This window comes from Ranitomeya imitator, chromosome 10, assembly GCF_032444005.1.
Source record: "Ranitomeya imitator isolate aRanImi1 chromosome 10, aRanImi1.pri, whole genome shotgun sequence".
Taxonomy (NCBI): Eukaryota; Metazoa; Chordata; class Amphibia; order Anura; family Dendrobatidae; genus Ranitomeya; species Ranitomeya imitator.
The window spans coordinates 39,663,335-39,689,550 of NC_091291.1; the positions used below are offsets into that span (position 1 = coordinate 39,663,335).

Consider the following 26,216-nt stretch of genomic DNA (forward strand, 5'->3'; position numbering starts at 1 on the left):
CTTGAGCCACTTTGTTACCATGTTGGCAGTATGCTTCAGGTCATTGTCCATTTGGAAGACCCATTTCCGCTCAAGCTTTATCTTCCTGACTGATGTCTTGAGATGTTGATTCAGTATTGCCACATAATCTTCTTTTCTCACTATGCCATGTAGTTTATGATGTGCCCCAGTCCCTGCTGCAGCAAAACAACCCCACAACATGATGCGGCCTCCCCCGTGTTTCACAGTTGGGATGGTGTTCTTAGGATTTCAAGCTTCTCTCTTTTTCCTCCAAACGTAATGATGGTAATTATGCCCAAAAAGTTCAATTTTAGTTTCATCAGACCACAGGACATGTCTTCAAAAATTAAGGTCTTTGTTCCTGTGTGCATATGCAAACATAAATATTTTGGAGTAATGGCTTCTCCCTGGCAGAGTGGTCTCTCAGCCCATGTTGATACAGTACTTGTTTCACTGTGGATACTGACACATTCTCACCGGCTTCTGCCATCATCTTCACAAGGCCTTTTACTTTTGTCCTTGGGTTGATATGCACATGTCAGACTAAAGCACGTTCATCTCTGGGACACAGGACCTGTCTCCTTCCTGAGCTTTATGGTGGCTGGACATTCCCATCTTGTTTGTACTTGCAAATAATTGTTTGTACAGATGAACGAAGCACCTTCAAGTATCTTGAAACTGTACCCAAGGATGAGCCAGATTTATGCGTCCACAAATCTCTTCCTGATATCTTAACTGATTTCTTTAGTTTTTCCCATGATGCTACACAAAGAAGCAGTATGTTTCAGGTGTGCATTAAAATATATCCACAGATGTCTCTAAGTCAGATATAAAAACAAAACAAAAAACAGAAGTTTCCAAACACATGACATCATCATGTAGTAGTCCAGAATTGTTTAAAGGCACAGTAATCTAAATGTATGTAAACTTTTGACGTTAAGATATTTTTATTACTTACTGAATTCTTTCTCATTATTCTGGCATTTGTCAATCCTAATTGACCTAAAACAGGAAAGGTTTATTCTGATTTCATGTCAGATATTGAGGAAAAACATGCAGCTGTATATTTTTATATAGTGTATGGAAACTTCTGGTTTCATCTGTAGATAGTAGGTGGCATCATGGTGTGGGTCACTGAGCCCATTATCCTCCCATGAGGATCCACCACTGTATGTTAGTGTGTGGAGAGTTACACAGATCTGCCTCCTATGGTGTGCGCCACTAACTGTACAGTCTAATAATACAGACCTGATCTGATGATATCTGACATCACCCTAAAACCTCCAGTGTAAGGAACATATTGCAGTGTATAGGCATCCACCTGAGTACTCCATTATAGACACTATGTGCATGTGGTGCAGGCTCCCACTTTACCAAAGAAACAGAGAAATGTATGGAGGTTACAACAAAAGATAAAAATTCATGTAAATGAGGCCTATAGCACATGGCGTATAACAGTCCTGTACAACCGTAGAACTGTATGTTTATAGTTATAATTCTGCCAAATCCTAAGTGTATACTAACTATGACCGGTGGCAGTATTTCCTTTATATTGCTGGTTGACTGGCTCCGGCCTTTTACCCTGGGCTGACCAGCGTGGCGCCTGCCTTTTTACCCTGGGCTGAGTGGTGGGGCGCCTGCCTTTTTACCCTGGGCTGACCAGCGTGGCGCCTGCCTTTTTACCCTGGGCTGACCAGCGTGGCGCCTGCCTTTTTACCCTGGGCTGAGTGGTGGGGTGCCTGCCTTTTTACCCTGGGCTGAGTGGTGGGGCGCCTGCCTTTTACACTGGGCTGAGTGGTGGGGCGCCTGCCTTTTACACTGGGCTGAGTGGTGGGGCGCCTGCCTTTTACCCTGGGCTGAGTGGTGGGGCGCCTGCCTTTTACCCTGGGCTGAGTGGTGGGGCGCCTGCCTTTTCACCCTGGGCTGACCGGCGGGGCGCCTGCCTTTTTACTCTGGGCTGACCGGCGGGGCGCCTGCCTTTTTACCCTGGGCTGACCAGCGGGGCGCCTTCCTTTCCAGACTTCCCACATATTGGCGAGGATCTTAGAAACATTTTCACTAGGAGGATCCTGACTGCCCGGCCGCGGAGTGTCATTGCTGCCCGGTGAATGATTTGTCCTTCTGTAGCCCCGGCGTTACCATTACATGTACGGATAAGTGTTGTGTACCAGTCGGCTTTGGTTTCCGGTGTTCCCCTCTAAGGTCTTGTTCTCTTGTTTCCTTTCCAGGAGGGCGACCATGTCCCCCGAGGAGATCACCTATCTTGCTGTGCTGCTATTTTCGGTACTTGTAGGATTTCTCTTCAAGCATGCAGGTGAGTTCATGTGTAATTCTGTGGGATTTGTTGCAATGTAAAAAAGGAAAAATAAATGTTTGAAATTTCCCTTTTGCTGATATCTCTGGAGAGTTGGGTCTTATATCATGGAGCGATATTCCTCACAATATAAAGCAGAGACATATAGATTACACATCCTTACGTCATACTTCAGCCTTATAGGGGGTGATGACATGTGGGTACGATATGCCACCGCTCGCTGTAGGTCCAACCCCATGTGCCCTGCGCGGTCAGGTGGAAGGGAGAGCCGCAGTGAGGGGGAGGTGGCGCTGTGGCTCCTTCATTCTCCGACTCGGTGGGGGTCCCAGGCTTCGGATGACTGATGGGGAGGATGCTTTGATTTTGTCAATCCTACGGTCATACATGCTTTTCTGCTTTCAGGTCCACACGTGAAGCAGTGGGGTGGAGCTGCGGTGGGATTGCTGCTCACCCTGGGGACCTGTAATATCCACATCCTGCACTCCATTATTACCATTCTTGGGACATGGCTGATCACAAAGATTTCACCCAGGTATAGATCCTGTGACTATATCGCCTGTACACTCCTTACATTGAAGCTGTTCAATGTAATCTGGTCTAAAAAAAAAAAAAAAATAGAGAATTTAAAAGGGTTTTACAGTTTTGGAAAACCTCTGTACCCAGGTGCATTTTGTTAAAAAAAACAAATTGTGGTTTAGTCTTCTTTCCTGGGTCCAGCGCTGAGTTTCTGGTGCTGCTCCTGGTGTTTGTCTGCAGTGCTGATGTCACTCTGACAATGCTGCAGCCAATCACTGAGCTCAGTGGCGTTGATCAGCTCGGGCAGAGGTACTGAGCTCAGTGACTGGCTGCAGCGCTGTCAACTAATTATATATACGGTAATTTTTGTTTTTTTTAGATGTTGACGTTCTGTTACCTACATTGATATATTGTATCTATTGCACACTGATGAATTGTAAGAAATTATTGATCCCTGTTCTTTTTCATTACTCTGCCAGGTCTTGTCACTTCCTTGCACTGGGCTGGACTTTCACCTACCTGCTCTTCTTCAGAACGGTGACTTACTTTGACCTTCCAGCCCCGACCCCGTTCACGAACGCTGTGCAGTTACTCTTAACTTTGAAGGTGAGTTCCCACCACTAATACTGTGCATCATCCATCACAAAGCTGTCGTCTGCTGCCAGGAAATGCTAACGCAAAATGTCAGGGGCATGCGGTATTCATTGTTTTTAGTGATTGCGATCAGTCTTGCATCAGACGGACCCACCGTATGTTTTATCAATAGGTTACCTCTATGTAAAAATCTCCATTGTCCTCATACCTGATAACACTTTTAAAACCACAGAATGAATGATGAATTCAAGTACATATTTAGAGCAAACATCCGCCCCAAGAAGCTGAGATCTAGGATGCTTTATGCAACGTGCTGCCTTGGTTTTTCCGGAACTTGTACGACTGAAACAATGTGGTCACTGGTGACGCTCCAGTCGCTGCAGTTTAACTATTCAAATGCCACTGTCGCTCTAGAAGCGTCATTTCCGGTGCACAGCACGCGATTCTGGGGGACCGATGAGTAAGGAGAGCTGTAATTTCACTATGTAATGCTATACAGTAGTGTTGCAGTACATCGCATAAAGCTATGGGCCCATGTTCAACATTTAGGCTATGTGCACACGTTCAGGATTTCTTGCAGAAATTTCCTGAGCAAAACCGGACATTTTCTGCAAGAAATCCGCATGTGTTTTTATCGCGTTTTTTGTGCATTTTTGATGCGCTTTTTTCCCGGAGCTTCCCAATGCATTAAATAGCGGGAAAACCGCTAAAAATCCGCAAAATTAATGAACATGCTGCGTTTTTTTACCGCGATGCGTTTTTTTCGCTGAAAAAAAAAACGCATCATATGCACAAAAATTGCAGAATGCATTCTAAATGATGGGATGCATAATGTATGCGTTTTTATAGCGAAAAAAACGCAAAAAATCCGCAACGTGTGCCCACAGCCTCAAGGTAGATTTTTCTGCACCGAAAAGCGCTGCGTAAAATACATTTTTTTTCTCCCCTATCAGTTGAAGGAAAAAAGATAGGCTAGGCAGCATGTAATTTTAGAAATCTCATTCACTTTGATGGTACGCTGCATCAACCCAAAAAAAGCAGCATTTTTTTCTTATTTAATGTACAGTTTCAATTAAATGTTGTATTTTAGTAGACAACTTGTTTTTTGGCATGTCTTAAAAAAAAAGTTTTTATTTTTTTACTTTTAAGGGGGAGTATATCAAATTTAACTTTTATTTGATACATTTAAAAAAAATATCAGATGCCACAAATATTACTTCAGCAAGTACACATAGATATCCAGACCAACCTGACATGTATGCAAAAAAAAAAGATCAAAGCACATTGGTGGCCAAAATGACTAACCGACAATGTCGCTTGATATAGCAGACCATTTATAGTGCATATACTACTGACCTGCTTCTGCATTATTGCTAACTAGCGGCAAAAAGGTGAAGAGGAGAAAATAAATGGAACTGTAGGAAAGGGTTAATCTGCAGATTAACCTACCTGGTGCCGCACTTACCGTAATTTTCTCCCGCCCGTGAGGTTCTAACTTTATTCCTCTTGGCCGCGTTCGGCGTTTAGTTGCAGCGGTGACAATGCTGCAGGTTCAGTCTCCGCTCTCACACACAGCTGATATGAGACACACAGGGAGGACTGTCTTCAGCAGTCTATAGCCTGTATGTCCATATTAATAGTTTAGATAGGTCAAATGTGGTGACAAATTCCCTTTAAGGCTGGCCTCACACTAGAGTGTTTTACGGACGTAAGAGAGGTGCTGAAAATACGGATTGCATACGGTACAATGATTCTCTATGGCCCAGCTCCTATCAGCCGTATTTTACTAATCCGTATTATACGGTGTTCTACGGCTGTAGAAAATCGCAGCATGCTGCGTTTGTCACCGTATTGCGCAAAAAATACGCCAATGAAAGTCTATGGGGGCCAGAAAAATACGGATTACACACGGACCAGCAGTGTGACTTGCAAGAAATACGCAGCGGTGTTAGAGAGAAAAGCCGGCAATTCAGTGCGGTGTACAGTAAAATCATACTGACAGGTAAGAATAGAATAGGTGGAATAAATGTGTACACATAGTATGTGTATGTGTATATATATATATATATATATATATATATATATATATATATATATATATATATATATATATATATATATATATATATATTATGTCAGTGAGACACATATATGTATATATATTAATATTTCATACAGCGCTAGATAGCTTAAAAGCCGGTAATTCAATTGCCGGCTTTTGCTATCTCCTTTCCAAACCCGACATGATATGAGACATGGTTTACATACAGTAAACCATCTCATATCCCTTTTTTTTGCATATTCCACACTACTAATGTTAGAAGTGTGCATGTGCAAAATTTGGGCGCTCTATTTAAATTAAAGGGTTAAATCGCAGAAAAAATTGGCGTGGGCTCCGCGCAATTTTCTCCGCCAGAATGGTAAAGCCAGTGACTGAGGGCAGATATTAATAGCCTGGAGAGGGTCCACGGTTATTGCCCCCCCCCCCCCCCCCCCGGCTAAAAACATCTGCCCCCAGCCACCCCAGAAAAGGCACATCTATTCTGGCACTTGGCCACTCTCTTCCCATTCCCGTGTAGCGGTGGGATATGGGGTAATGAAGGGTTAATGTCACCTTGCTATTGTAAGGTGACATTAAGCCAGATTAATAATGGAGAGGCGTCAATTATGACACCTATCCATTATTAATCCAATAGTATGAAATGGTTAAACACACACATTATTACAAAGTATTTTTATGAAATAAATACACAGGTTGTTGGAATATTTTATTATACTGGTAATCCACCAGAAGACCCTCGTTCTGTAAAAAAGGTAAAATAAAAAAACAATAATATCGCATACCTTCCGTCGTTCTGTCACGTCCAATGATGTAAATCCATCTGAAGGGGTTAACTAATCTTACAAGCAGGAGCCTGCTAATGCAGCTGTGCTCCTGACAGTAAAACCCCAGGGAATGAATGGAATGTAGGTCAATGACCTGTAGTTGCCTTCAGTTGCGGTGATGCGCCCTCTGCTGGATGTCCTCATATGAACTCGAGCGTGGGAAAATATTCTGAAAAGTTCCCAGAAGTGCCAGAATACGTGCATCTTCCAGATGTGCCTTTTCTGGGGTGGCTGGGGGCAGGTGTTTTTAGCCGGGGGGGGGGGGGGGGGGCAATAACCATGGACCGCCTCCAGGCTATTAATATCTGCCCTCAGTCACTGGCTTTACCATTCTGGCAGAGAAAATTGCGCGGGAGCCCACGCCAATTTTTTCCGCGATTTAACCCTTAAATATAATAGAGCGCCCAAATTTTGCACATACACACTACTAACATTAGTAGTGTGGAATATGCAAAAAAAAAATGGGGATATGACATGGTTTACTGTATGTAAACCATGTCTCATATCATGTCGGAAGGAGATGGCAAAAGCCGGCAATTGATTGAATTACCGGCTTTTAAGCTATCTAGCGCTGTATGAATATGTGTGTTTTTACGATTTTTTTGAGCACATGGATCCCTTGTATATCCGTATGTCGGTTTTGCAAGCCTGCGAGAAAATCTCGCAGTACGGATGCCATACGGATTACATACGGAGGATGCCATGCGCAAAATACGCTGACACACCCTGCCTACGGAGGAGCTACGGACCACTATTTTGGGGACTTTTCTGCGTATTACGGACCGTATTTTTATACGCGGAGTGTGAGGCCGGCCTAATAGTACAATATCACGCTGCCTAAAATGTGCTCTGATCATTGACTAGTCTCTGCTCAGTCAGTGTAAACATTCAGACGTTTGTGATGTAGCGATGCCTGAATTGGGCTTTACTGTGGTGTTTACAAAGCCGAATCTTCCGTGACCACTTGCTGGTAATTACTGTGATTTGAGCAGAGCAGCCACAATGACATAACATCTCCACTCAGATCACAGTAATTATTTACTGGGCAGCACGGTGGCTCAGTGGTTAGCACTGCAGCCTTGCAGCGCTGGATTACTGGGTTCAAATCCCTCCAAAGACAACATCTGCAAGGAGTTTGTATGTTCTCCCCATTTTTGCGTGGGTTTCCTCCGAGGACTCCAGTTTCCTCCCACATTCCAAATGGTGATAATGTGTGCAAACTGTAAAGCGCTGCGGAATATGTTAGCGCTATATAAAAAAAAAAAGAAAGAAAAGATAGATACTGAGTCATGTATCTAATTCTATTGTGTGATAGCCTGTGTATCTAATATAGTGTTTGATACAATACCGTGCATCTAATCTCATCGTGTGTGATACAATCCAATGAACTCTGTACTCACTGTGATCTAAGCACTGCATTATATGATGGCTCCTCTGAGATCTCAGTAAATAACCAGTAAGTGGCGCAGCAGCAACTAACAGATTTGGCATCTTGGTATCACATTGCAGTCACCAAAAAAATGTATCTGTACTGTGCTCCTAAACTTCATTTTCTTTTTACAATTTTCCGAACTCCCAAAAGGGGCAAGGACTCACACGTGCGAGGTGGCAGTACGCTAGGTTTTAATGGCAAATGTCAGCAGCAGCTTCCTCTCATGTTTAAAAGTTGAAAACCTGAAGCATTTTTTTAATTTTTCATATTTTATATACCATAAAAAATTAAAACATTAATACTTTACGTTTTCCAATTATATAATCCTTTAAGAAATCTGCTTTTTAGCTATAATTTTGTATAGCTAGTGGGGCCGATGTGCTATTGGCAGAATTGAATTGCAGAACATATTTCTGCGGAAATGTTGAAATACAAAGGAAAAAGAACAAAACCACCACAAAGCTGACGATACAAGGAAACTCTTGGCCACACGGTGATTGCGTTCACTTACAATGTATTTCTGATCATGGTCTGATACTGATGGAGACGAGCAGCTAATGCAGAAATATGATATTTGGAATGATCCTGATGGCAGAACATTACCAGCGTCCATTGTACGTATAACCAGAAGGAAAGCGGATACATAACGTGTAACTAGACCTGGCTGGGAGTAGAGCCCGGTCATCAAAGTCTCCTCTATCAGACATGGAAACGTGAGGCTAGAACAATCAGTCACTACTAATATATCTGCAGGAACGTTGCCAGTGACACCTTGCTTCCTACATTGCTGATACACGAGATCTCCTGCGCAGAACATCCCTGCGCTGCAGTGTCCATAGCCAGGTTTCATCCAGAAAATCCACCAAAGATAACATACTGGTGACTGATATTGCCTGCATGTGTCTACTCAGCTCATACGCTGCCCTGGAGGCTGTGACTTCTGTATGGGCACCAACATGTAGCTGGCACCATGGCCGTAGTGGAAGAGTGATCATCTCACATGCCGATGATATGGTTTATACATTCTTCAAGATCAAATTGCAATACCAAGATGGAAGTTGTGGAAATCGCAGGATGGATAGGCATGTTACTAATCTGCCAATGATGAAACACAAAATTTGTACAACTTTTTGATCTATTGTGTATGAGCGCCACGTGCAGAAATCACCGCACTTACAGCCATGGGGATATTAATGGTCATCTGAGGAAGGTTGTGCCACTGAATACACTTGGCAAATCATCATGAGCGGCTGCTGGCAGCTCCTGTGTAATCACCGACCAATGATGTGCTCAATGGGAGGCAAGTCTGGAGACGCTGCAGCCATGGGAGCACGTTTAGGCCACGTAGGCTGCTCACAGTAACACGAGCAACATGCAACTTGGCATGGTCATGTTAAAAATGGCTCCTCGGACACTTTTTGGAGAAATAGCCACTCCACTGGTTCTACAACCTAATCAATGTAACGCTGAGCTGTCAGTGCACCTGGAATGAAGACTGGACGAGTCCGGCTACCTTACACTAAGAGGCCCCACTCCATAATCTCGTGTGATGTTCTCTCTGTAGGCTTATTCAATGCCTAAGAGCGATCAGTGCGGCAGAACGTTCCTCAGACAGCCATTAACACAAGCCTTAGCTTCTGTCGGTGAGGTTCAGGGATTTATGCACTTGGCGCTCATTCATGATGCTGAATAAATCGAGTTGTTTTTTTTTTAAATTAGTATAAATGTTTTTCATCATTTGCAGATTAGTAGCATGTCTATCCATCCTGTGATTTTTTTTCCAGAATTCTACAACTTTTCCTTTTTGGTGTTGCAATTTGATTGTTGAGGAGGGTGTATAGAGGACTTTGACAGTTTTGGGGATCCTATTATTGACACGTTGCAGAGACTTTCTCATCAGGGTTTGTATGCGTTAACCAGCACCACCACATTATGAAACTCCTTTTTTTTTATTTACCCAAATCTCCTTCTAGCACCACTGATTTCTGGTCTGACGGGCATCTCCAGGAAATGCTTTGCACCCTCTCTGTGCCTGCTAATACCTCCACTCCACCTCTGAGTGACATGGATGAAGTCTTCCACATCATTCATGGAGCCAGGCAAATATCCCTCCTGCACCATTGCTCTGAAGACCGTGTAGGTGCGGAAGATCACTTTGCAATGCCCTGATAAGCTGCATTGGTCTTCTGAGTAACGGCACAGGCACAATATTACATGGCACTGTGCAAGATGTAGGAGATTGTTTTACAGAAAAATTAAAATCCCCAAAGACCTCTCATGAGAAGACAGATAACCCACACATTGAACATATGGAATGAATCATAATTGGGGAAGTGAGAGTAAGGTGATACTTCAACCTCCATTGCAGTAGGGACCTCCTGCCATGAACAGATAATTGCAACAGGAGATTTGCTCTGAGGGGCATAAAGACACACAGACTGAAATTCGTTTACACAAAGACAGAGAAGTACACTTCGCAGGCTAGAGATTCCTCTGTTCAAAGCACTGTTCTGAGACTTTTTGGAGCAAGTGACTATTGAGGTTTGCGCTGATCCGATATTTATGGGAGAGATATATTTTTCTCCTACGCCTCATTGGGGGACACAGGACCGTGGGTGTTATGCTCCTGCCACTAGGAGGACACTAAGAAATACAGAAAGAATAGCTCCTCCCCTGCAGTATACACCCTCCTGGCTCCAAGTGAACCAGTTCTTGCTTAGTGTCTGTAGGAGGCACTTGGGTCTGCTTTCAGACTCCACCGTTTTTATTTTTATTCTATTTTCCCTTAACGGAGCGAATGGGGGCGACGGATCTCCCCCGAACCATCAACAGGAAGAACGCGGAACGTCCCTCCCGTACCCTTTCCTGCACCGTTGGATGCCAGCCCTGAGCTCACCTTACGGGCGACGGTTCCTTGGCGTTCCGATCTCCCCCCTCCATAGCAGGCGACCACATGGAGTAGCCCTCCATCTACCTCTCCTGGAGCCAGGTGCATAGCCGGACATGTTTATGGCATCCGTGCATCCCCCCACTGCATTACCACTATTATATCGGATGATGGAAGGCGGCAGAAGCTCTCCACCCCCTCCCTGACTAAGCTGATTAAGGCGACGGTGGATTGAGCACCGGCCCACCGCATCTACCGTGAGTACACCTGCGGGGCCGAGGCGCTGGGAGGTCCTGGTACCTGGGATAAGGGAGGTCCGCATATATCTTAAAGCCCAGGTGCGTGGGACAGCCACAACCGCAAGCTTAAAGGGACTCTGTCACCTGAATTTGGCGGGACTGGTTTTGGGTCATATGGGCGGAGTTTTCGGGTGTTTGATTCACCCTTTCCTTACCCGCTGGCTGCATGCTGGCTGCAATATTGAATTGAAGTTCATTCTCTGTCCTCCATAGTACATGCCTGCGCAAAGCAATCTTGCTTTGTGCAGGCGTGTACTACGGAGGACATAGAATGAACTTCAATCCAATATTGCAGCCAGCATGCAGCCAGCGGGTAAGGAAAGGGTGAATCAAACACCCGAAAACTCCGCCCATATGACCCAAAACCAGTCCCGCCAAATTCAGGTGACAGGTTCCCTTTAAAATTTAGCCCCCGGCTTTTCTCCCGTCCAGGCCGGAACGGTGGCTCCACCCACCGGTGGTTACCGCCGCCCACTCTCTGGCGCTTCTCGTTCTGCGAGAAGTGCATTTTCTTCCTGATCTCGGCAGCCATATTTGGACACCCACGGGGCTGATGCTGCAGCGCTGCTCCAAGCGTTCTGAATCACAGCTTCAGGGATAAGTGATTTCGGTGGACACATTGCGGACCTCCCCCGGGGACTCAAGACACAGGACCTGGGTAAGCTGCAGAAACGTAGCTTAACCCTTCCTCTGCTAGTAAGCGCTCTCCTCAAGGCTACACTGTCTCAATCAAAGCCTAGCAAAAAGTCTGGGAAAACCCACACTGTTTTTTGCTGCTGGTATCTCTTGTAAGGTATCTCTACCCCGGGGTCACAATACTGGGTTATGCTCAGCTTGTGAACCGGTGACTGCTCAGGGACCACCTGTTACTGATACCGAACCCAGTGAGCCTAGACCCCCTGAGTGGGCTACCTCCCTTACCCGGTCTATGGCATCCCTGGCCAAAGTGTCAGACTCGTTCCGAGACCCTTCCTCTAACCAGGGCACTCTTACGGACCACGCTTCCGATGATCAGGACCCCTTGTACACTAGGGGTCGTACCTTACCAAGGAGCTCTCGCTTTTCCAGGAAAAGGACTCATGCTTCCCCAGACCATCACCGGGTATCTAGTTCTGAGAGTTATTTTTCTCGCTCCCCCTCACTTGGGGCTAGTCGAGAACCTGGCTGAGGACGATTCTGACACGTCCCTAGATCAGGATTTTCAACACGATCAGGACTCTCGACTCTCTCATTGAGTCAGTAAACAAGGCCCTGAAGCTAGATGAGGAACCTTTATCAAAAACGGATCATGCTGTGTCCTTTAAGAGGACCAAGCCGGCCTCACAGGATCCGTCCAGATAAACGCTTCACAGGGCAAGAGCCCATGGAGTCAAAATATCCCTTTGCTCCTGATCTCTAAGAAAAGATTGGTCACAGTCTCCTCCGGTAGATCCTCCGGTATCGCGCCTAGCTACTAAATCTATTTTATCCTCTTCAGAGGGCGCCTCGATTAAAAACCCCACCGATCGTCAGATCGACAATATGGCTCTTTCAGCTTTTGAAGCCTCAGCAGCTGCACTCTTTCCATCTTTTGCCGCTACTTGGGTGGCTAATGCTATGGCCCATGGGGCTGAGGTCTTGTCTTCAGCTGTTCTGGATACCAATCTTCCCCCGAGGTAGCAGACCTTGCTACTCAGCCAGAGCTGGCGATTTTCTAGTGACTGCATCTCTGGATGCCGCTGACTGCGCTTCTCAAGCAGCAGCAAACGCCATCACCATTCGGAGGTCCTTATGGCTCAGGGACTGGCGTGCGGATTCTGCTTTCAAAAAGTCATTGACTTCTCTTCCATATCAGAGCGGTCGCCTTTTTGGCGAAAAACTCGATCAATTAATTTCCGACACCACTGGAGGGAAGAGTAAATTTCTCCCACAACAGAGACCCTTTCGGCACCAGCAACAGCAGGCCTGGTCCCGATTTTTTTTTTTTTTTTTTTTTTTTTTTTTTTTTTCCCCCCGTTCCATCTCAAGTTGGTCCTCTACTTCCACATCTTCCAGACCCGGCTGGACACAACATAGGGATAGAGGTCCCCAAACCTCTTACAAACCTTCCCCTCCATGGAGAGACAGGCCTAGGCAGGGGGTCCAGACCAGGCAGATGTCCCACACAATGACTCCCTGTGTTATCGGGGGGGGGACACACTCAAAGTAGGCGGCCGCCTGCTTTGCTTCAGCGGCGCGTGGCTCTTGGTCGTTCACGACGAATGGGTCCGCAACCTAGTGTCCTCTGGGTACAAGATAGAATTCTCTCTTCCACCAAATCGCTTTTTCCTGTCTTCTCCTCCCAGGGCAAAGGCATCAGAGTTCTTCCAGGCCATAAGCTCTCTAAAAGAAGACGGGGTTATTATCCCGGTCCCTCAAAGCGAAAGGTTTCAAGGTTTTTATTCAAACCTGTCCATTGTTCCAAAGAAGGACGGTACAGTACGGCCCATTCTGGACCTAAAACCGCTGAACAAGTTCGTCAGGGTACGACAGTTCTGAATGGAATCGCTTCGTTCTGTCATCGCCTCCATGGAAAAAGGCGAGTTCCTGGCGTATATAGACATCCAGGATGCGTACCTCCACATTCCAATTTTCCCTTCTCACCAGAGGTTCCTTCACTTCGCAGTTCAGGAACAACACTTCCAATTCGTTACTTTGCCCTTCAGCCTCGCCACCGCTCCCAGGGTATTCACCAAGGTCATGGCGGCCACCGTGGCCATCCTTCACACCTGAGGCTTGGTGGTGCTACCGTATCTAGATGATATCCTTATCAAAGGCCCCTGTTTCCGCACCTGCAAGGAGGCTGGTAACATCACAATAGATTCTCTTTCTCGCCTGGGTTGGAAGATAAACTTCAAAAAATCTTCCCCAGTACTGGCTCAGCGAATTTCCTTTCTAGGAATGATACTGGACTCGTCCCAGGGGTTGGTGCTTCTTCCCCCCCCCCCCCCCCCCGAAAAGATCTCAGCCTTACAGCAGGAAGCTCTCTCAACCTCGCACTCTCTCTGCGCTTCTGTATGAGAGTCCTCGGCAGGATGGTAGCAGCCTTGGAGGCGGTTCCATTTGCCCAATTACACCTCCTGGCTGTTTGGGACAGGAACCCGTTCTCCCTCAACCGTCGGTTCTTCCTTCCCCACCGAGTCAGACAGTCTCTCAGGTGGTGGACATTGAAGTCCTCCCTGAATCAAGGGAAGTGTTTTCTTCCAGTACATTGGCTAGTTGTGACAACAGATGCCAGTCTTCTAGGCTGGGGAGCGGTGTTCTTACATACACTGCTCAGGGCCGCTGGTCAATTCAAGAATTACGCCTTCCGATCAACATCTTGGAAATTTGGGCAATTAGGTTATCTTTTCTCCAATTCCATCCCTTCCATCCTGGCAGGTCGTTCCATCAGGATACAGTCCGACAATGCCACTTCAGTGGCATACATCAGCCGACAAAGGGGAACCCGCAGCATGGCAGCCATGAACGAGGTAGGTTACATTCTCCGTTGGGCCGAGGAAAACCGCTCAATGATTTCTGTGGTTCACATCCTGGGAGTGGAAAATTGGGAGGCAGATTTCCTCATTCGGCAAGGCCTCGACTCCGGGGAGTGGTCTCGCCATCCGGAAATCTTCCACCAGATCTGCTGTCGTTGGGGAACTCCGGACGTAGATCTGGTGGCCTCACAGCTAAATTCCAAGGTTCGCAACTTCATAGCTCGGTCCCACAATCCAGCAGCAATCGGGGCAGAAGCACTGGTACTCCCGTGGCATCATTTTCGGCTTCCGTACATATTTCCCCCGCTCCCCTTACTGCCGAGAGTCATCAAGAAGATCAGAGCGGAGGGAGTACCGGTAATACTGGTTGCGCCAGATTGGCCGTGCCGGGCGTGGTACGCGGAACTAGTTCAACTAGTCGCCGATGTTCCCTGGCGAATACTGAATCGCACAGACCTGCTATCACAGGGCCCCATTTACCACCAGAACTCCGAGGCCCTGTGTTTGATGGCATGGCCGTTGAGTCCTGGGTTCTAACCCAGGCAGGTTTCTCTCCGGAAGTCATCTCTGCCATGATCAGCGCTAGAAAGCCTACGTCTCTGCGCATTTATCATCGCACTTGGAAAACCTTCTTTTCCTGGTGCAATGACCGGGGACATTCTCCTCTTGAATTTTCCATTCCTTCCATCCTCAAATTTTTACAAACGGGTTTGGACTTAGGTCTCGCCCATAGTTCTCTCAAAGGGAAGATTTCAGCCCTGTCCGTTTTGTTCAAACGCAGGATTGCCAACAGATTACAAGTGAAGACGTTCATTCAGGGAGTCTCCCATAGGGTGCCGCCCTATAAGATGCCGTTGGAACCATGGGACATTAATCTGGTCCTCGAAGTCTTGCAAGAAGCTCCTTTCGAACCTCAACAGGAGGTTTCCCTGTCCTTTCATGGAAGGTTGCCTTCCTGGCTGCAGTTACGTCCATTAGATGAGTTTCAGAGCTTGCGGATCTGTCTTGTCAAGTTCCGTTCCTGAGTTTTCATCCAGATGAGGTGGTTTTGAGAACATCCCCGTCCTTTTTGCCAAAAGTTGTCTCATCCTTTCATCTCAATCAGGAGATTGTCTTACCGTTCTCTGTCCGGCACCAGTACATCGCATCGAGAAGGCCCTCCACACACTGGATTTAGTGAGAGCTCTCAAGAGATACGTCTCGCGGATGGCGTCCTTCCGCAGGTCGGATGCCCTGTTTGTGTTCTCGGAAGGGCCAAGGAAGGGATTTCCCGCTTCCAAGGCGACAATAGCAAAATGGATTTGTTCAGCTATTCAGGAGTCCTACAGAGTCAGAGGTCATTCTGGGCCAGCAGGGATTAAGGCTCATTCCACTCGGTCAGTGGGTGCGTCTTGGGCCATCCGGCACCAAGCTTCAGCAGCACAAGTTTGCAGAGCTGCGACCTGGTCCAGTCTGCATACGTTTACAAAACATTACCATATTCATTCTCAGGCCTCGGCAGATGCGACCGTCGGCAGATGAATTTTGCAGGTGGCAGTGCCACATCTGTAACCTGTGGGTACAAGGAGCAATTACAGTTGATTGTTCCCCACCCAGGGACTGCTTTAGGACGTCCCATGATCCATTGTCCCCCAATGAGGCGTAGGAGAAACAGGGATTTTTGTGTACTCACCATAAAATCCTTTTCTCCGAGCCAATCATTGGGGGACACAGCACCCACCCTGTTAGCCTAACGGCTTTGGTTTTCTGTGTTGGCTTGGTTTTGACATAGTTCATCCTGGTTAAATGTTAAGCTCCTACTGCTTTGTTACGGAACTGGTTCACTTGGAGCCAGTAGGAGGGTGTATACTGCAGGGGAGGAGATATTCTTTCTATATTACTTATTGTCCTCCTCGTGGCAGCAGCATAACACCCATGGTCTTGTGTCCCCCAATGATTGGCTTGGAGAAAAGGATTTTACGGTGAGTGCACAAAAATCCCTGTTTGATGTTGTGGCAATGGAATGAGCATAAAGCATTCACTTGCATCACTGTAAGGCCATTCTAACCCCTTCAACTTAATAACGGTCTTATGGATGATGCTATCATGCTATCCCTAAAATCTCGATCAGAAATATGACGACAAATATCTACCACCTGGAACCTCCAGCGGCAATGATATTCTGGGGATCTCATCAAATTTTAAAAAACCTGGCACATCCCCACAACCAGCCCCCACATGAGCTCACCAAGGGGGTGGGGGGGTGTTATGAACAGGTGATTCAGAACCACAATGGACCTAGTGGTTAAGAGCACACAAAGTGACCTGATGGTTACTAACATAGGACGAGCTCTGAGACGTGGGAACTCTGCTGATCGCAATCCCTAATCCTATCATACCACACTAGAGTTAGCCGTGGATTGCGCCTAACGCTCCCTATGCAACTCGGCACAGCCTGAGAAACTAGCTAGCCCTGAAGATAGAACAATAAGCCTACCTTGCCTCAGAGAAATTCCCCAAAGGAAAAGGCAGCCCCCCACATATAATGACTGTGAGGTAAGATGAAAATACAAACACAGAGATGAAATAGATTTTAGCAAAGTGAGGCCCGACTTACTGAATAGACCGAGGATAGGAAAGATAGCTTTGCGGTCTGCACAAAAACCTACAAACAACCACGCAGAGGGGCAAAAAAGACCCTCCGCACCGACTAACGGTACGGAGGTGCTCCCTCTGCGTCTCAGAGCTTCCAGCAAGCAAGAAAAACCAATATAGCAAGCTGGACAGAAAATATAGCAAACAAAAGTAACACAAGAAAAACTTAGCTTATGCAGGGCAGACAGGCCACAAGAACGATCCAGGAGAAAGCAAGACCAATACTGGAACATTGACTGGAGGCCAGGAACAAAGAACTAGGTGGAGTTAAATAGAGCAGCACCTAACGACTTAACCTCGTCACCTGAGGAAGGAAACTCAGAAGCCGCAGCCCCACTCACATCCACCAGAGGAAGCTCATAGACAGAACCAGCCGAAGTACCAATCATGACCACAGGAGGGAGCTTGACCACAGAATTCACAACAGTACCCCCCCTTGAGGAGAGGTCACCGAACCCTCACCAGAGCCTCCAGGCCGACCAGGATGAGCCAAATGAAAGGCACGAACCAGATCGGCAGCATGAACATCAGAGGCAAAGACCCAGGAATTATCTTCCTGACCATAACCCTTCCACTTAACCAGGTACTGGAGTTTCCGTCTCGAAATACGAGAATCCAAAATCTTCTCCACTATATACTCCAACTCCCCCTCAACCAAAACCGGGGCAGGAGGATCAACGGATGGAACCACAGGTGCCACGTATCTCCGCAACAATGACCTATGGAATACGTTATGGATGGAAAAAGTAGCTGGAAGGGTCAAACGAAAAGACACAGGATTAAGAACCTCAGAAATCCTATACGGACCAATGAAACGAGGCTTAAACTTGGGGGAGGAAACTTTCATAGGAATATAACGAGATGACAACCAAACCAAATCCCCAACACGAAGTCGGGGACCCACACAGCTCCTGCGGTTAGCGAAACGTTGAGCCTTCTCCTGAGACAATGTCAAATTGTCCACCACATGAGTCCAAATCTGCTGCAACCTATCCACCACAGTATCCACACCAGGACAGTCGGAAGACTCAACCTGCCCTGAAGAGAAATGAGGATGGAAACCAGAATTGCAGAAAAACGGCGAAACCAAAGTAGCCGAGCTGGCCCGATTATTAAGGGCGAACTCAGCCAAAGGCAAAAAGGACACCCAATCATCCTGATCAGCAGAAACAAAACATCTCAGATATGTTTCCAAGGTCTGATTGGTTCGTTCAGTCTGGCCATTTGTCTGAGGATGGAAAGCCGAGGAAAAAGACAAATGAATGCCCATCCTAGCACAAAAGGCTCGCCAAAACCTCGAAACAAACTGGGAACCTCTGTCAGAAACGATGTTCTCCGGAATGCCATGTAAACGGACCACATGCTGGAAGAACAATGGCACCAAATCAGAGGAGGAAGGCAATTTAGACAAGGGTACCAAATGGACCATCTTAGAGAAGCGATCACAAACAACCCAAATGACCGACATTTTTTGAGAGACGGGGAGATCCGAAATAAAATCCATAGAGATATGTGTCCAGGGCCTCTTCGGGACTGGCAAGGGCAAAAGCAACCCACTGGCACGAGAACAGCAGGGCTTAGCCCGAGCACAAATCCCACAGGACTGCACAAACGAACGCACATCCCGCGACAGAGACGGCCACCAAAAGGATCTAGCCACCAAATCTCTGGTACCAAAGATTCCAGGATGACCAGCCAACACCGAACAATGAACCTCAGAGATAACTCTACTCGTCCATCTATCAGGGACAAACAGTTTCTCCGCTGGACAACGGTCAGGTCTATTAGCCTGAAATTTTTGCAGCACCCGCCGCAAATCAGGGGAGATGGCAGACAAAATTACCCCCTCTTTGAGAATACCCGCCGGCTCAGACAAACCCGGAGAGTCGGCCACAAAACTCCTAGACAGGGCATCAGCCTTCACATTTTTAGAGCCCGGAAGGTACGAAACCACAAAGTCAAAACGGGAGAAAAACAGCGACCAACGAGCCTGTCTAGGATTCAACCGCTTGGCAGACTCGAGATAAGTCAAGTTCTTGTGATCAGTCAAGACCACCACGCGATGCTTAGCTCCTTCAAGCCAATGACGCCACTCCTCGAATGCCCACTTCATGGCCAGCAACTCTCGATTGCCAACATCATAATTTCGCTCAGCAGGCGAAAACTTCCTGGAAAAGAAGGCGCATGGTTTCATCACCGAGCCATCAGAACTTCTTTGCGACAAAACAGCCCCTGCTCCAATCTCAGAAGCATCAACCTCGACCTGGAACGGGAGCGAAACATCTGGTTGGCACAACACAGGGGCAGAAGAAAAACGACGCTTCAACTCTTGAAAAGCTTCCACAGCAGCAGAAGACCAATTGACCACATCAGCACCCTTCTTGGTTAACTCAGTCAACGGTTTAGCAATACTAGAAAAATTATTGATGAAGCGACGATAAAAATTAGCAAAGCCCAGGAACTTTTGCAGACTCTTCAGAGATGTCGGCTGAGTCCAATCATAAATGGCCTGAACTTTAACAGGGTCCATCTCGATAGTAGAAGGGGAAAAAATGAACCCCAAAAATGAAACCTTCTGAACACCAAAGAGACACTTTGACCCCTTCACAAACAAAGAATTCGCACGCAGAACCTGGAACACCATTCTGACCTGCTTCACGTGAGACTCCCAATCATCCGAGAAGACCAAAATATCATCCAAATACACAATCAGGAATTTATCCAGGTACTCTCGGAAGATGTCATGCATAAAGGACTGAAACACTGATGGAGCATTAGAAAGCCCGAATGGCATAACCAGGTACTCAAAATGGCCCTCGGGCGTATTAAATGCTGTTTTCCATTCATCGCCCTGTTTAATACGCACAAGATTATACGCACCACGAAGATCTATCTTGGTGAACCAACTAGCCCCTTTAATCCGAGCAAACAAATCAGACAGCAGCGGCAAGGGGTACTGAAATTTGACCGTGATTTTATTTAGAAGGCGGTAATCAATACAAGGTCTCAGCGAACCATCCTTCTTGGCCACAAAAAAGAACCCTGCTCCCAATGGCGACGACGACGGGCGAATATGACCCTTCTCCAAGGATTCCTTTACGTAACTCCGCATAGCGGCGTGTTCAGGCACAGATAAATTAAACAGTCGACCTTTAGGAAATTTACTACCAGGAATCAAATCGATAGCACAATCACAATCCCTATGCGGAGGTAGGGCACTGGACTTGGGCTCATCAAATACATCCCGGAAATCCGACAAGAACTCTGGGACCTCAGAAGGGGTGGATGATGAAATAGACAGAAAAGGAACATCACCATGTACCCCCTGACAACCCCAGCTGGACACAGACATTGATTTCCAATCCAATACTGGGTTATGGACTTGTAGCCATGGCAACCCCTACACGACCACATCATGCCGATTAGGCAACACCAAAAAGCGAATATCCTCCTGATGCGCAGGAGCCATGCACATGGTCAGCTGGGTCCAGTACTGAGGCTTATTCTTGGCCAAAGGCGTAGCATCAATTCCTCTCAATGGAATAGGATACTGCAAGGGCTCCAAGAAAAACCCACATCGCCTAGCATACTCCAAGTCCATCAAATTCAGGGCAGCGCCTGAATCCACAAATGCCATGACAGAATAGGATGACAAAGAGCAGATCAAAGTAACGGACAAAAGAAATTTCGACTGTACCGTACCAATGGTGGCAGACCTAGCGAACCGCTTAGTGCGCTTAGGACAATCGGAGATAGCATGAGTGGAATCACCACAGTAAAAACACAGCCCATTCTGACATCTGTGTTCTTGCCGTTCAGCTCTGGTCAAAGTCCTATCGCACTGCATAGGCTCAGGTCCATGCTCAGATAATACCGCCAAATGGTGCACAGTTTTACGCTCACGCAAGCGTCGACCGATCTGAATGGCCAAAGACATAGACTCATTCAGACCAGCAGGCATAGGAAATCCCACCATGACATCCTTAAGGGCTTCAGAGAGACCTTTTCTGAAAATTGCTGCCAGCGCACATTCATTCCATTGAGTGAGCACAGACCACTTCCTAAACTTCTGACAATATATCTCTACCTCATCCTGACCCTGAGACAGAGCCAGCAAATTTTTCTCTGCCTGATCCACTGAATTAGGTTCATCATACAACAATCCGAGCGCCAGAAAAAACGCATCAATATTACATAATGCAGGATCTCCTGGTGCAAGGGAAAATGCCCAGTCTTGAGGGTCGCCACGTAATAAAGAAATAATGATCTTAACTTGTTGAACTGGGTCACCAGAGGAGCGGGGTTTCAAAGCCAGAAACAGTTTACAATTATTCTTAAAACTCAGAAACTTGGCTCTATCTCCAGAAAACAAATCAGGAATAGGAATTCTTGGCTCTAACATAGAATTCTGAACCACAAAGTCTTGTATATTTTGTACTCTTGCAGTGAGATGATCCACACAAGAAGACAGATCTTTAATGTCCATCACTACACCTGTGTCCTGAATCACCCAACTGTCTAGGGGAAAAAGACAAAACACAGTACAGAGAAAAAAAAATGGTCTCAGAACTTCTCTTTTCCCTCTATTGAGAAGCATTAGTACTTTGGGCCTCCAGTACTGTTATGAACAGGTGATTCAGAACCACAATGGACCTAGTGGTTAAGAGCACACAAAGTGACCTGATAGTTACTAACATAGGACGAGCTCTGAGACGTGGGAACTCTGCTGACCGCAATCCCTAATCCTATCATACCACACTAGAGGTAGCCGTGTTTTGCGCCTAACGCTCCCTATGCAACTCGGCACAGCCTGAGAAACTAGCTAGCCCTGAAGATAGAACAATAAGCCTACCTTGCCTCAGAGAAATTCCCCAAAGGAAAAGGCAGCCCCCCACATATAATGACTGTGAGTTAAGATGAAAATACAAACACAGAGATGAAATAGATTTTAGCAAAGTGAGGCCCGACTTACTGAATAGACCAAGGATAGGAAAGATAGCTTTGCGGTCAGCATAAAAACCTACAAACAACCACGCAGAGGGGCAAAAAAGACCCTCCGCACCGACTAACGGTACGGAGGTGCTCCCTCTGCGTCTCAGAGCTTCCAGCAAGCAAGAAAAACCAATATAGCAAGCTGGACAGAAAATATAGCAAACAAAAGTAACACAAGCAAAACTTAGCTTATGCAGGGCAGACAGGCCACAAGAACGATCCAGGAGAAAGCAAGACCAATACTGGAACATTGACTGGAGGCCAGGAGCAAAGAACTAGGTGGAGTTAAATAGAGCAGCACCTAACGACTTAACCTCGTCACCTGAGGAAGGAAACTCAGAAGCCGCAGCCCCACTCACATCCACCAGAGGAAGCTCATAGACAGAACCAGCCGAAGTACCACTCATGACCACAGGAGGGAGCTTGACCAGAGAATTCACAACAGGGGGATGTGAGTGTAATTTTGATGTAATAAAAAGCAGACAACAAGCTGTACCGCCTCTTCCATATGTGAAAATGTTCTGACCTTTCAGCGAACCTGTCTCTCATGTCTTTTTCAGAAAATACTTGTAGTTGTTCTATAAGAATGTTGGAGAATCTTATTTCATGTGTGTCCTGCTATTCTTTTGTTATTCCTCCAGGAAATGTATAAAGTAGACCGTATCCTCTGACGCGCACATCCTGGATTTATACAACTTGTCACGGATTTATAATATTCTAACTTTTTGCTTTCGTTTTTGTCTTCCAGCTTGTGAGCCTAGCAAATGAAGTGCAAGAATTTAGCAGAGTGAAGAAACAAGAAGTGGCATCATTTTCCAGTCAGTCATCTGTTAATATGATTCCCAAGATCCCAAGTCTGATGGAGGTGTTCCTGTACAGCTATTGCTACATAGGGCTGATGACTGGTAAGTGTGGTTTATAGATGTCACAAATCCTGGAAAAATCGGCAACTTGCTAATCATAGAAGTCCTACAGAAGCCCTCACCGTTGGTGTTACGTTGTCTCTAGGCCCCTTCTACCGATTTAAGACTTACCATGACTGGCTGCACCAAATTGGTTCTCAAGAAATTCCCAGCTGGAAGCCCATGTTGTCTCGGCTGAGGGTGGCCCCTGTATTCGGTGTCCTGTTTCTGATAGTCTCTTACTACTTCCCTCTGGAATACGTGAAGAATGATGAGTTCTATGAATGCTCCTTCCTGTATCGCCTCTTCTACATGGTCCCCATCTTCTTTGTGTTCCGGATGCGTTTTTACGTGGCCTGGATATTTGCAGAGTGCGGATGTATCGCTGCCGCCTTCGGTGCTTATCCTGTTGCGGCCAAGTCTCGCTCCGGCGGTGGACCCACTGTGGAATATGCACTGCTAGAGAGGTATGCCTCCCATTACTTCTATAGGGATGCCATCTACTACTGATTACAGGGCAGTGAACATTCAATGTGTTTTCATTGTAGAGACGCCGAAGGGTCCAAGCTGAACACAGAGTACGACTATGAGACCATCAAGAACATTGACTGCTACGGAGCGGATTTCTGCGTGAAGGTGAAAGACGGGATGCGCTGCTGGAATATGAGCGTGCAATGGTGGCTGGCGCAGTACATATATAAGAATGCTCCTGTCAGGTCCTTTGTTTTTGGGTAAGTTCATCGCACCCGATTGTACTGCTCTCAACTTTGGCAAAGAAGCAATCACTGGAACCATCAGTTTAGGGCATGGAGTCTGGGTTAGTTTGCTGATTTACTGACTTAAAGGGGTTTCTGAACTTTAACACTGATGGCCTCCTCCTGATCGGTGGAGGTGATCAGATATCCTAGAGATAAGCCATCAGTGTTAAAGGCCTGGACAACCCCTTTAAATACCTTTCTTTGTTCCTTAAAAAAAAAAAATGCTCAAAAAGACAGTGTGAACATAAGCAAGAATAATGGAGTTAGGTTTGGATTAACAGCCCTAGAAGAGCTGCTCTGTACTCCTATAGTTCTGATATTGGTTGTTTTCAAAAACTTCTAAAGAATAGTCAGGAAAAAGTTTTTAACAACTGTCCACTTATATATTTATATGAACGCTCAGCTGAGTCTAGTAGGTACAGTGGTCAGCCGGTAGCACAAAGGCTTTCCCCCTTGGATTTCGCCAACCTGGTTTTGTAGGAAAAGGACACACCACAAACATGTCTATGCAGAAGGTGAGACACTTTAAGCCACAACCAGTCCTTAGGTCAGGAGCGTCAGACTCCCAATACACAGAAGGCCAAAATGGGGAATACTGGAATAATGTGATAAAAGCTGATGGCCTAACTTAAATATGTTATAACAAAGGATAAAAGCCGTGAATAATACAGATAATAAAGTATGACACCAAATAGTGCCCTCAAAACAGTGAATTATTCCTCTACAGAACCCTTCACATGCACTGTATGATGAACCTATTGTGGCCGCCACACAGTATAATGTGCCACATGTAGTCCTCCACACTGTATAATGGGCCACACCTAGTCCTCCACACAGTATAATGTGCCACATGTAGTCCTCCACACAGTATAATGGGCCACACCTAGTCCTCCACACAGTATAATGGGCCACACGTAGTCCTCCACACAGTACAATGGGCCACACTTAGTCCTTCACAGAGTATAATGGGCCACACGTAGTCCTCCACACAGTACAATGGGCCACACTTAGTCCTTCACAGAGTATAATGGGCCACACGTAGTCCTCCACACAGTATAATGTGCCACACGTAGTCCTCCACACAGTATAATGGGCCACACGTAGTCCTTCACAGAGTATAATGGGCCACACTTAGTCCTCCACACAGTATAATGGGCCACACGTAGTCCTCCACACAGTATAATGGGCCACACGTAGTCCTTCACAGAGTATAATGGGCCACACGTAGTCCTCCACACAGTATAATGGGCTCGCGCATAGTCCTTCAGTGCAGCATAATAGGTCCCTCATTAAGAACAAAAGAAATTATCGCCTCTCCTTGTTCCCCCGCTGCTCCGGTCTCCTCAGCTTGTCTTCTGCAGCTCTGCACTACTCAACACAGCAGGTACATTATAGTGACGTCATTGCACCTACTTTGCTGAGATGTCAGTCGCAGAGGAAGAATGATGGCGCAGGGAGCATCAGCTGACATTCCCTTTTTCTTCATTGCTTTCAACTGTATAGTCATCCATGCTGCCGATTTACAGCTCTGGCAAAAATTAAGAGACCACTGCAACATTTTCAGTTTGTCTGATTTTTCTCTTTATAGGTATATTTTTGAGTAAAATGTAAATTGTTCTTTTATTCTATAAACTGCTGACAACATGTCTCCGAAGTTCCAAGCAATACATTTTGTATTTATTTTCTGAAAATGAGAAATGGTCAAAATAACAAAAATAAATGCATTGCTTGCAGACCTCAAATAATGCAAAAAAAAAGTTCATAATCATTTAGAAACAACAATACTAATGTTTTTAACTCAGGAAGAGTTCAGAAATCAATATTTTGTGGACTAACCATGATTTTTAATCACAGCTTTCATGAGTCTTGGCATGCTTTCCTCAAGGTTTTCACACTGCTTTTGGGTGACCTTTTGTCACTCCTGATACAAATATTTAAGCAGTTCTTCTTTATTTGATGGCTTGTGACTGGCCATCTTCAACTTGATTACATTCCAGAGGTTTTCATTGAGGTTCAGATCTGGAGATTGGGCTGGCCATGATAGGAATTTGATGTGGTGGTCCTTCATCCACACCTTGATTGACCTAGCTGTGTGTCATGGTGCATTGTCCTGCTGGAAAACCAGTCATCAGCGTTGGGGAACATTGCCTGAGCGGAAGGAATCAACTGTTTTTCCAGGAAACCTTGTATGCGGCTTGATTCATATGTCCTTCGCAAAGAACGACCTGCCCAATTCCAGCCTTGGTGAAGCATCCCCAGATCATCACCGATCCTTTGCCAAATTTCACAGTGGGAGCAAGACACTGTGGCTTATAAGCCTCTACAGGTCTCCGTCTAACCATTAGATGACAAGGTGTTGATCTGGGGATGCTTCAGCAAGGCTGGAATTGGGCAGGTTGTTCTTTGCAAAGGATGTATGAAAAGCCGCATACAAGGTTATCCTGGAAAAACAGTTGATTCCTTCTGCTCAGGCAATGTTCCCCAACGTTGATGATTGGTTTTTCC

The 26,216-nt window shown here is 46.2% G+C and overlaps 1 protein-coding gene across 1 annotated transcript in view; it reads left to right on the forward strand.

The window, feature by feature from the left end:
• Nucleotides 1-26,216, forward strand: part of MBOAT7 (membrane bound O-acyltransferase domain containing 7) — a 35,551-nt gene that overhangs the window by 5,048 nt on the left and 4,287 nt on the right. The window contains exons 2-7 of the mRNA XM_069742197.1: nt 2,229-2,314; nt 2,717-2,846; nt 3,310-3,436; nt 22,800-22,956; nt 23,060-23,420; nt 23,502-23,684. Coding sequence (XP_069598298.1) covers nt 2,239-2,314; nt 2,717-2,846; nt 3,310-3,436; nt 22,800-22,956; nt 23,060-23,420; nt 23,502-23,684 — 1,034 coding nt within the window. The 5' untranslated portion in view covers nt 2,229-2,238. The remainder of the gene's footprint in view (nt 1-2,228; nt 2,315-2,716; nt 2,847-3,309; nt 3,437-22,799; nt 22,957-23,059; nt 23,421-23,501; nt 23,685-26,216) is intronic.